This window comes from Zonotrichia leucophrys, chromosome 27 (genome assembly GCF_028769735.1).
Source record: "Zonotrichia leucophrys gambelii isolate GWCS_2022_RI chromosome 27, RI_Zleu_2.0, whole genome shotgun sequence".
Taxonomy (NCBI): Eukaryota; Metazoa; Chordata; class Aves; order Passeriformes; family Passerellidae; genus Zonotrichia; species Zonotrichia leucophrys.
In genome coordinates, this window is record NC_088196.1 from 2,745,658 (window position 1) to 2,757,116 (window position 11,459).

At 40.2% G+C, this 11,459-nt stretch overlaps 1 protein-coding gene across 1 annotated transcript; it reads left to right on the forward strand.

The window, feature by feature from the left end:
* The first annotated feature begins 1,971 nt into the window (after positions 1–1,971).
* On the forward strand, positions 1,972–6,472 carry SOST (sclerostin). The gene is made up of 2 exons (XM_064733789.1): positions 1,972–2,208; positions 5,870–6,472. The coding sequence occupies exons 1-2, from the start codon at positions 1,989–1,991 to the stop codon at positions 6,286–6,288; spliced, it is 639 nt and encodes a 212-aa protein (XP_064589859.1). The 5' UTR covers positions 1,972–1,988; the 3' UTR covers positions 6,289–6,472.
* The last annotated feature ends 4,987 nt before the right edge of the window (positions 6,473–11,459 follow it).

Below are 11,459 nucleotides of genomic sequence, written 5' to 3' on the forward strand. Positions count from 1 at the left end.
TTAAATATTTATTCCTATATTCTAAATCCCCAAACTATTAAGTTTTCCACCCTATACACATTTCTTGGCCTATCAGCTTTAGCTACATTATGCTGTAAATGCTTTAATCATCTAAAATTACTTTTTGTGGGTCTTACTACGATGTATTTTTTTATAGTTCTATTTTTTAAAGCATTTAGTCTTTTTTCTAAGGCTCTCTTTTGAAACTTCTTTCTAGTTCAATTTCTCTCTCAACAATATCTACCTTATTCCATGGTATTTCTAAATTAGTATTTCTTATTTTAAAATTTGCGTACACATGTATACTGTGTGAGCTTTTTGTTAAGTTTTGAGAATTTTCTACAAATCCATTTCCCTGCGTGGGTTTGGCTCTGGCTATGGGCAAACCACAGCAGTGGCTGAGGATGGAATTGCTCAGCTCTGAATATTATATATAATTACATATATAAAATATATATATATAAAATATATATATATATAATATTTTTATTTATATATATATAATAATTATATATAATATTCTGATATAATATATTCAGCTCCAGTATCAGTCCCCACCCTGTCAGGGCTCATTCTGAGAACACTCTCTCCCTAATAACTCTTTTTGGTTTTTTTCTGTGCTTCATTAAAACTTAAAAAAATCCAATTTTTGGGGGGAGGGAAACAGCACAGAGCATGTCTGCTTTGCTGCAGGAAGGGCTGTGAGCAGGCAAGCAGCTACAGGATATGAAAAAATGTTTTTGTAGCTCTCAATGTCTGAGATTTGGGGTTGCATTTATTAGGCCGCCCTCCTTCTTATGGACAAGAAGTTTTAAGCCACAAGCTAAATATAGCTTCTATTTTTTTCATTCATAAATTGTTTTGGTATTATTTCTCCATGTGGGTTATCCAGATAAATATAATAGTTAGTAATAGTTTGTATAGAAGAGTGAATACAGATTGTTTAAGTGCTTGGGAGAAGCTACATCAAGAAGATTTTTCTGTTTTATGTGACAGCTGGTCACTCTAAATGAGATTGTTGTCAGTGCAGGCCCACTAGAGACAACAGCTTGTGGAAATATTACATGAAAAATTAACAGAAACTGAACTTTGGTGGATACATCCAATTTTGAGGGCATTTAAAGAATGGGAATAAAGAGGCAGCAAGGACTCAGTGATTGCCAGCACTGAGCTCTGTTCTGCTTTTCTGCAGCTCTGATGTCACTTTGGACAAGGCTCTTTTGGAGAGTACCCACACACGGTGCTATTCCTGTCTGACCAAAATAATACCAAAATCCTTCTTTAGTCCCTGCTCCTTCAGGACTTGGAGTCCTTCACAGCTTGTTCAGTTCAGCTCCAAGCCAAAAATAGATTTACTACATGTAAGTGAGGAAAATGATGCTTAGAAGAACATGAAACAAAATGTGGAGCTCCTTGTTATGGGAAGGAGAGGAAAAAAAGCTCCTTGTTATGGAAAGGAGAGGAAAAAAACCCTAATAATTTCCCTGCAGACACTGAAAAGCAGAATTACTGAGCTCCACTTTCTAGATTTACTCACTTTAAACATTGAGCAAAGGGAAGAGGGAATTTGCTGAATAACAACAGCAAAATGTAAAAAGTCTGAAAAACCTTTGGAAAAGACAAAGTTTCAAATATGAACGGAGGCAGAAGCAGGTTTTTATTACACCATTGTCAGAGCAAAACTGCAGAAAGGATTGGCAGGTTGCAACTCATTGTAGTCTTGTCTATCACCTTTTGTTGCCAGGCTCAAAAATGAGGTAGATAAGAGAAGTTTTTGCATAACAGTTGTAAAATATTGTCACCAACCCACCCCCACACACCCATTTTATTTCACACTGACAAAAGCTGAGATGAATGAGTTGTCTGGCCCTTCCCACTTTGTATAGTCATTGGCTGGCTTGGTTCTAAAAGGGATTTTAAAAAGGGGAATAATGTGCCTTTGGCCAGGATCTGAGGCTGTCAGGGTGCTGAAAAGCTGATCTGTGACCATGCAGATCCCTTGGGCTGTGTGTGCTGTCTGTGTCCTGGCACAAATCTCGCTTCCCTCTGCGCAAGGCTGGCAGGTGTTTAAAAATGATGCTACAGAAATCATCCCTGAGATCACTGAAAATCCAGAAACGCCAATGGAGCCGACTTTCAGCAACAACAACACCATGAACCAGGCAAAACATGGGGGAAGACACATACAGCAAACTCCAGACCTCAGTGGTAAGAAAAATATCGTTATTTCTGTTTGGATCAGAGCAATTTGTAAAAGAAAACTTGTGATCATCTCTGTTTGTTTATTAACACTTTTAGGTTAATAAAAGTGTTATTAGTTAGTGTTAATAGTTATTAGTTCGTGTTAATAGTTATTAGTTCGTGTTAATAAAAGTGGCCCAGCTGCTTTAAGTGACAGAGATTTCCATCTGCTGTTGAAAAAGTATATATACTGAAAAAGTGAATATAAACATTAGGAAGAATATATTGGAGTTTACTGATGCAAACATCATCTCTCTGTTGAATATTGCTACTCTGCAGACAACTCCAAAACATCAAACCTGTAGAAATTAATACCTGTAGATAAAAACAAATACCTGTAGTAGATTTTACTTAACACTTCTCTGTTTTTTGTGAGGAAATATCACAAATTCTCTTTCCCTGTTTAATATTAGGATGGGGGAAGGGTTGGCAGTGGAGACAATAATAGAAATTTGTAATTTAGGAACATCCACACCAGCTGTGGCTAAAATCACACCAAAAGTGGCACATTGGGGTTGTGCTCAGCTAAATGAGAGGAATTTGCTGCTCCCTGACTGGCAGATCCTCAGCCAGGTTCCAGCAGCCAAAAATGCTCCAAGATCCATTGTCACTCGACCAAGTCCTTTTGGGGAGAGACAGGAGATGGCAAACCAACCCCAAACAGAGAAATGTGGCTTTAAAAAAGTTTTCCACTGGAAAATAGGGCAAGTTTGGTCCTGCAGACACAGAGCAGCACAGGCACAGATCAAACTTAGAATTTCCACTGTTGGGCATTGCAGATCCCAGCCAGCCTCCTTTTTCTGGGGACAGCTGGAGGGCAATTGGGAATTTCTGCTGCAGCTGCCTTTAGGGCATTTAAAACCAGAGGGTTAACAATATTTTTAAATAAATTTTTTAAAATTAATGCTTTGGAGAGTGTGGCCTTAAAAGTCTCTCATGTTCCTAAGAGGGAGAGCACTCAGATCCTCCCAGGCAGCCCCAGGTTTTTTATCTCATCTCAATACCTTCATTTTTTAACTTACTACTCTGCCATCAGCTGGGAACCTGCCCCACTGATTTGTGCAGATTTTTCCAAAGTGGAAAGCACAGCAAGTTAAGAAATCAAAGACTGAAGGAGAGAGGGCAGTTGTTTAAGATACACAATGGTCTTGTATACTTATTTTGGCGTTTTTAACATAAGGAATCAAAATGATGATCCAAAGTGGCCATTTCTGGAACATAAGCACCAGACCATGAGGGATTTTGCACCTGCACACTCACAGGACATAAATGCACAAATATCACCCACAGAGCTGAGGCAAGTGCTTGGATATGTAACTGCCTGTGCGTTATGGAGGTACAATGCACCTTATTCCACTCATTTTATTTATTTACAGACAGACATAATTTTCTTGATGCTTAGGGAACTTGAGAGTGTTACTGAAGTGCATGTGGGGTTCAGTTGCCAGTGTTTTTGTCACAAGGATTGCTTAATTTCATTAATGCAGTCCTTCAAAATTTAAAAAAAAATTAAATCTTGCTAGCTGTACTTTGACAAATATGAATTTACTTTGACAAATATAAATCTGAGCACTGAAAGTCCTGTTTCTGTACTTCACAGGAAAACCGAAAATGAAAATCTCTGTGCAGGTACTGTTGTGTCACTAATAATTCAGGGTCAGAATTCTTTTTTGCTGAACTAAACCTTGCACAGAGTGAGGAGAATGGGCCCAACAGACACAGCCTTCTGTGAGCTGACTTTTGAAGGCTTCCACCACCCACAATATTCCTGAGTTAAATCCGTCCTTTTGACTAAGAACATTCATGTGTTCATCTAGATGAAATTATTTGATAAGCACTTAAAAATCAAATTTTGTGTCTTCCCAACAAGTCAATTAAACAAGGGAAAAGAGCCACTTTTGGGAAAAATTATGTTCTTACAACTGGAAAATTTCAAAATACTTAATGTTAAGAAATCCTCTGATTTTTCTAATGCTTCATTTGCCTAGAGCTATCCATTGAGAAAAAGGAGAGGAAAAAAGGTTCTAATAGCCAGAAGATGCCTTTAGATCTCTCAGGGAGCTTTGTGGGACATGTGGAATTACCACAGAGAACAGGAAATTTGGAAAAGCTGCTGCCTGAATAGTGGGAATTCCTTAGTGCTGTTGTTACCTGGGATTTCTCTAACCTGGCACACATCATGCAAGCTAAAAATCACTTAAGAAACACTCTTTTTTATTGGAAAAAAAATTAAATCTGGAGTAAATAGAGTTAAAGTAAATAGAGTTAAACTAGAGCAGTGGGGGAAGGGTTAAATGTGTTAAATTGGGTTTGGGTTTGGGGTTAGGTTGGAGTGCTTTCTCAAAGCTGGCAGGGAAAGAGCCCAGAATTAAGGGAAGAGCAGGAATGAAGGAAAGAACAGGATTTAAGGAAAGAACAGGAATAAAGGATAACAGGAATCAAGGAAAGAACAGGAATGAAGGATTACAGGAATGAAGGAACAGGAATGAAGGAAAGAACAGGAATGAAGGAAAGAACAGGATTTAAGGAAAAAACAGGAATAAAGGATAACAGGAATCAAGGAAAGAACAGGATTGAAGGATTACAGGAATGGAAGAGCAGGACTGAAGGAAGGGAGGAGCAGGCATGAAGGATTACAGGATTGATGGAAGGGAAGAGCAGGACTGAAAGAACACACTGAAGGGAGGGAGCAGGATTAGACAGGAAGAACAGGACTGAAGGGAGGAGCAGAAATGAAGGATTAGATTACAGGAATGAAGGAGCAGGACTGAAGGAAGGAGCAGTACTGAAGAATTACAGGACTTAAGGAAAAGAGCAGGACTGAAGGGAGGAGAAGGACTTTAGGGAAGAGCAGGACTGAAGGAAGGGAAGGGGAGGGCTGAAGGATTACAGGAGGGGAAGAGCAGGAAAGCAGGGAAGAGCAGGACTGAAAGAACAGACTGAAGGGAAGAGCAGGACTGAAGGGAGGAGCAGGATTGAAGGATTACAGGACTGACGGAAAAGCGCAGGACTGAAGGGAGGAGGACTTTAGAGAAGAGCAGGACTGAAGAAAGGGAGGAGCAGGACTGAAGGATTAGAGGAAGGAAAGAGCAGGGCTGAAGGAAGGGAAGAGCAGGACTGAAGGAAGGGAAGAGGAGGGCTGAAGGATTAGAGGAAGGCAGGAGCAGGACTGAAGGGAGGAGCAGGATTAGAAAGGAAGAGCAGGACTGAAGGGAGGAGCAGAAATGAAGGATTAGAGGAAGGAAAGAGCAGGGCTGAAGGGAAGAGCAGGATTAGAAGGGAAGAGCAGGACTGCAGGGAGGAGCAGGATTGAAGGATTACAGGACTGACGGAAAAGCGCAGGACTGAAGGGAGGAGGACTTTAGAGAAGAGCAGGACTGAAGAAAGGGAGGAGCAGGACTGAAGGATTAGAGAAAGGAAAGAGCAGGGCTGAAGGGAAGAGCAGGATTAGAAGGGAAGAGCAGAACTGAAGGGAGGAGCAGAAATGAAGGATTAGAGGAAGGGAAGAGCGGGACTGAAGGGAGGGAAGAGCAGGACTGCAGGGAGGAGCAGACATAAAGGATCAGAGGAAGGCAAGAGCGGGGCTGCAGCGAGGCAGAGCAGGCAGTAACGCGCTCCCTGTCCGCAGATGCCGCCTTCAGCTGCCGGGAGGTTCGCACCACGCGGTTCCTGACGGACGGGCCGTGCCGCAGCCTGAAGCCGGTGAAGGAGCTGCTGTGCTCGGGCCAGTGCGAGCCCTCGCACCTGCTGCCCAACTCCATCGGCCGCGGCAAGTGGTGGCGGCAGAACGCGCCCGACCTGCGCTGCATCCCCGCGCACAGCCGCACCCAGCGCGTCCTCATGGCCTGTCCCCAGCAGGAGACGCGGACTTACAAATTCCGGGCGGCCACGGCCTGCAAGTGCAAGCGCTACACCCGCTACCACAACCAGTCCGAGCTCAAGGACTTCGGCAAGGACGTGCCCCGGCCCCAGAAGAACAAGAAACCGCATCTGGCCAGAGCCAGGAGCGGCAAATCCAACCAGCACGAGCTGGAAAATGCCTATTAGGAGGGAAGGATGGATGGATGGATGGATGGATGGAAGGAGGTGGCTCTGGGTTGTTGAGTTTGTGAGGTGCCCAGGATGAGGTGAGGGGTGAGAATCTGCCTCCCATGTTCTCAGAAGGCTGATTTATTATTTTATGGTATTATATTGTATTAAAAGAATATACTAAAACTAAGGGAAAGGATACAGCCGGAAGGCTTGACAAGAATGATGATGAAAAAGTCGTGGCTGACTCGTCAGAGTCCGGCACAGCTGGTGGTGATTGGTCATTAAGTAAAAACAATTCACATGAAACCAATCAAACATGCACCTGTTGGTAAACAATTCCAAAGCAGCAAAACAGGGAGAAGCAAATGAGATTATATTGGTTTTTTCTCTGAGGTTTCTCATCTTCCCAGGAGCAGAATTCCTGGCGAAGGGATTTTCAGAAAATGTGACAGTGGCACTGGGTGACACAGACCAGCAGCTCCAGAGTTTGCTGAAGCATCAAAAGGCACTCGGAGGTCACACCATGATGTTCTGACTGCAGTGGGTTCCAATTCCTTCTGCTGAGCTGGGTCAAATAGGCCAAAAATGGGTCAGATTGCAGCACTTATGTGTGATAAAGAATGAGATAAAGGCAGCTGGAGGCACCTGTCACTACAGGACACGAAATAACACGCAGCTCTCTCAAGGCAAAACCAGAATTTTTAATTTCTGGCTCCAGCATTTATAGATTTCCAAAAGTGACGGTGGATTGGAGGGTGACAGTGCCACCTCTCCAATGACACTGGACAAACCAACAGTCTGTCAAATTTCTCCTCCTCCAGAAAAGAATGCAAAACAATAAGTTATTTACAGAAAGTGTGTGAGGAAATTTGTTACAAGGATGTAAACATCAGAGAGCTTAGAAAAACTTATAAATATGAGTTTTTCAGGAGAGAAGGACCCTTCCATGTGCATGCTGGACAAATAAATTAAAGTTTTCTCCCCCAGTCTCACGGGTTTGCTGCTGTCACTCACTCGTGGTGTCCTTCCTGCAGCTCAAAGAATTGCATCTTATCTTGCTGCCAGCACTGGGCAGTTATTTATGTCCTGTAAAACAAAAATACTGCAAGCATCCTGGATAACCAACCAGTATTGCTGGGGAGAATGAAATTCTTGAGTTCACCGGAAAATATTTAGCGTTAGATTTTAAATGTAAAACCATTAGATTATTAGATAATTTGGTTTACCAGAACACATTTAGCGCTAGATTTTAAATGTAAAACCATGAGATTTATTGAGTTCATCAGAAAAATCAGGGTGACAGGAGGTGCATGGCAAATTTTGTGTCCTGGAGGAGCAGGGAGGCAAAGTGAAGCTGGTGTGGGGACAGCCACACTTTGCTTTATTCCAAAGGGAATATTTATGGGAATAGGATTTTCAAATCCCTTCCCCAGACCAGGATGCAGGACAAGGCTGCAGGTAGGGAAGCGCCAGGAGAATCTCTGAAGGAGCCCTAGAACGTTTGGGGCAGCAGGGATTTCAGGTTCTGGTGGATGAAGTCAAATTGTTGGGAAATGAGCACATTTCCAGATGTCCTCATGCACCAGGTGCTGCCTCTGGAACCGAAATGCGACATTCATGTTCTCGAAACAGAAGTAAAAGTGTGACAAATCCATCTCATGTTTTTAATTAAAATATTATGGGGTTGACAAATTCAAAACTGGCAACTGGAGCCGTATTGATTTGGGAACAACGATTTGTTTTAGGGACAATTCAACAAATTCTCCTGGAATTGGAGTGGAGCAGATTTATGATCAAGATGCTCCTCCCAAACCAGATAAGCTCACTGATGCTTGTCCTGTAAGCAGCTAACATTATCCATAGCCTGACATAGAATATAGTGATTATTCCTTATTTCCTACAACATGTTGGACTTTAATATCAGCTTGGACACATCCATTTACATTTTCTGTTCTGCAGAGGTTGGATGATGTGGCCACACACTCTGTAGCAGCAAAACTGTGCCAACCAAGCTCTGGGAGTGAGGTGGCGCTTCTGCATTAAACGTGAGCCTCTGCTAAGGCATGAATTCCTCTAGAAAAGTCTTTAGGATGTGCAACTTTATTTTTTCTTTAGTTTGGCAGCAATTTTCCTTTACTTGGCTTCTCGACACTCAGAGTAATGTTTGTGTTTTTACATTAAAGGGTATTGTTAGAAAGTGAATTGTCAAATGCTGTATACATCCTGTAGAATTTATGCTGAAATAATATAAATGTGGAAATTTGAAATGTTGATAGATTTTTCAGTTGTTTTATGCGGGACCAGAACCTAGGGACAAAAGATATCATTTCAGAGAGTGAATTATGTATTTATTATTTTTTTTCCAGAAAATTATTTATGCAATGTTTCGACTTGTAGAGAACGAGAAGTAATACTGCTTTAAAAATATCAGTCTGTTATTTTTAATTTTAAATAAATTGTTAATAAAGTAGAAACAATGATTAATTCTAGAAAGACTCATTGATTTCCAGCTACAGCATAAAGCTGATTTCCTGCAAAGCCAGGGATTTACAGCACAGTCAGGGTGTCAAGTCCATTTTCTGGGATTAAAATTGAAATCCTTAATTCTACCAACTACACACCCCTAAAGAAACTCCTCCCTGGGACTCCTTGCTCTGGTACAGGAAGTTTCTCATGGAAAAATTCTTCCTGGGCACATGAGCAGCTCAGAATTATTTCCATATTCTCATTTCTGCTCCCCCCAGACATTCCCTGATTTGTGTGTTCACAGCCGGATAAAGCCACCAAAGAAAACAATAAATCTGTGAACTCAAGAGATCTCAGTCAAGAGATCTTGGTTGAAATCTGAAATTGCTTCAGATTTCCTTCATTGAAAAAAAAAAAAGAAAGAAAGAAAACCGGTGTGGAATCCCCTTTGCAAGGGCTGCCAAGCAACAATTAAAATCTTTTACACTTTGGTATTGTAGAGCTATGCCCGTTTCCATTGAGTCTTTAAGAAACATTTTTTCAGTAAAATCAGAGAAAACTGAGCTTGGGCTGCACATGGCAGGCAGGTCTTTCAATGCAGATGTAAAATGAGCAGCTTTTTCAATTTAATAATAATAAATTGTCAATAAATTGTCAATAAATTGTCCTTTCCTCACTATGACTTGATACATACAGAAGAATTTTGGGAGAAAATATCACTTTTAAAACTAACTTCTCCTGCTGATTTGACTAGGGGAGAAAAATAAAGCCCTGCATAAAAACCCAAAGTAAACCATAAAAAAACACATAAAAACCCAAAGTAAATAATAAAAAACACATAAAAACTCAAAGTAAATAATAAAAAACACATAAAAACTCAAAGTAAAGCATTGTCACAACTGCAATAACATTTTCCAAACTTGCCTTTGCCTTTGTGAATTTGAGCCTTGAATTTCAGAATTCAGTTTGAGCCCTGCAAGCAGTGCTGCAGTGAGAAAAGCAGTTCAGCTCCCTGGAAAGCTTCTCCTATCCCCAAAAATCATATTCCTACCCCAAAAAACATATTCCTACCCCAAAAAACATATTCCTATCCCCAAAAATCATATTCCTACCCCAAAAAACATATTCCTATCCCCAAAAATCATATTCCTACCCCAAAAAACATATTCCTACCCCAAAATCATATTCCTACTCCAAAAAACATATTCCTCTCCTCAAAAACCATATTTCTATCCCCAAAAAATATATTCCTATCCCTAAAAAAACGTATTCCTATCCTCAAAAAACATATTCCTATCCCCAAAAAACATATTCCTATCCCCAAAAAATATATTCCTATCCCCAAAAATCATATTCCTACCCCAAAAAACATATTCCTATCCCCAAAAACCATATTTCTATCCCCAAAAAATATATTCCTATCCCTAAAAAAACATATTCCTACCCCAAAAATCATATTCCTGATTTTCTGTAATTTTTCTCCTGGAACAGTCACCTCCAACCAGCACTTTTGCAATTTATGTTATCAGGAGAGGAATAGGAAATAGTGTTTTGCTAACAGCTGAAAAAATCAAAATACAGGATGTTACAGAGGTGGATTGCCACATTCTCCTCCACCACCACATTCATATGGATTCTTTTCAGAGAATTTGGGATTGTTTATTCATTTATTTATTTCTTTATTTTTGCAATCACTCTCTATTTTTTAACCTCTAATATTGCTGTGCGTAATTTCAGAGGAGAAAGCATCCCTGACTGTGGGTTTGTAGGAAATTTGAGTTTCTCCTTTACACAAAATTACATATTTTCAGTTCTTTTCAAAGAAAGGACAGTGATCTGTTGTGTGCTCCTTCTACAAAAGCAGATTAGATTAGATTATTAAATTAGATAATTTTCCTTTGTAATTGTAAATTCTTCAAATGGAAGTGAATATCTTCATTGTCACAAAGCAGCACAATTGTGCATTATTTATGTGTATCAGCAGTAACAGGTCACTGCTTTTACCCAGGAAAGAAATCAAGTCACTTTTTTCAGACATAATCCATGATTCCTCCAAATCTTTGCTTTTCCAGCCCATTTTTATTTCCAACAGTTTGTGTAGCCTGGGACACATTCTCTGCAATGCACTCGCTGGCTTAAAATAGTCACCGTGCTCACTTCATTTCTTTTTCTGGCAAAAGTAGAATCCTGCTGTAATAAAATAAAAATGAAAAAATAAAAAATGAAAAAATAAAAAATAAAAAAAAATTTAAAAATGAAAAATAAACCGACCAGCAGAACAAGGATCTTGCTGGTATCCACAAAGATTTTGCACAAGGTTCATCATTTTAATTAGAAATTGAACAATAAAGAGCATAACTTTACCCAGTGAGGTCCTAGGCCCAGAAAACGCATCCCATGTGTGTTCTGCAATGTGGTTGAGAAAATCAGCATTGTGAAATACACAAGGCATAAACATGTAATTTTTTTTTTAGCCGTATGACATCAACTTATAATTAGCTTGTTTCACTCAAATTAGTGCAGCATATGGGCACACAGAACAACTTTTCTATAATAAACAGCCCCAAAAGCTTTCAACTACCATAAAACACATTTACATGCAGCTGGAGTTTGGGTTGAACATGCTGTGAACCTGAAATTTGATAAAGTGGAGCTCCCCTTGACAGGCCAGTCATGGAAATCCGTTCTAAAATAACTCTAAAATAAACTTCTAAAAGAAC

Coding starts and splice junctions, on each gene's coding strand:
- SOST (XM_064733789.1), top strand. CDS start 1,989: ATGCAGATCCCTTGGGCTGTGTGTGCTGTCTGTGTCCTGGCACAAATC. Junction 2,209..5,869: donor GCAAACTCCAGACCTCAGTG/GTAAGAAAAATA, acceptor CCCTGTCCGCAG/ATGCCGCCTTCAGCTGCCGG.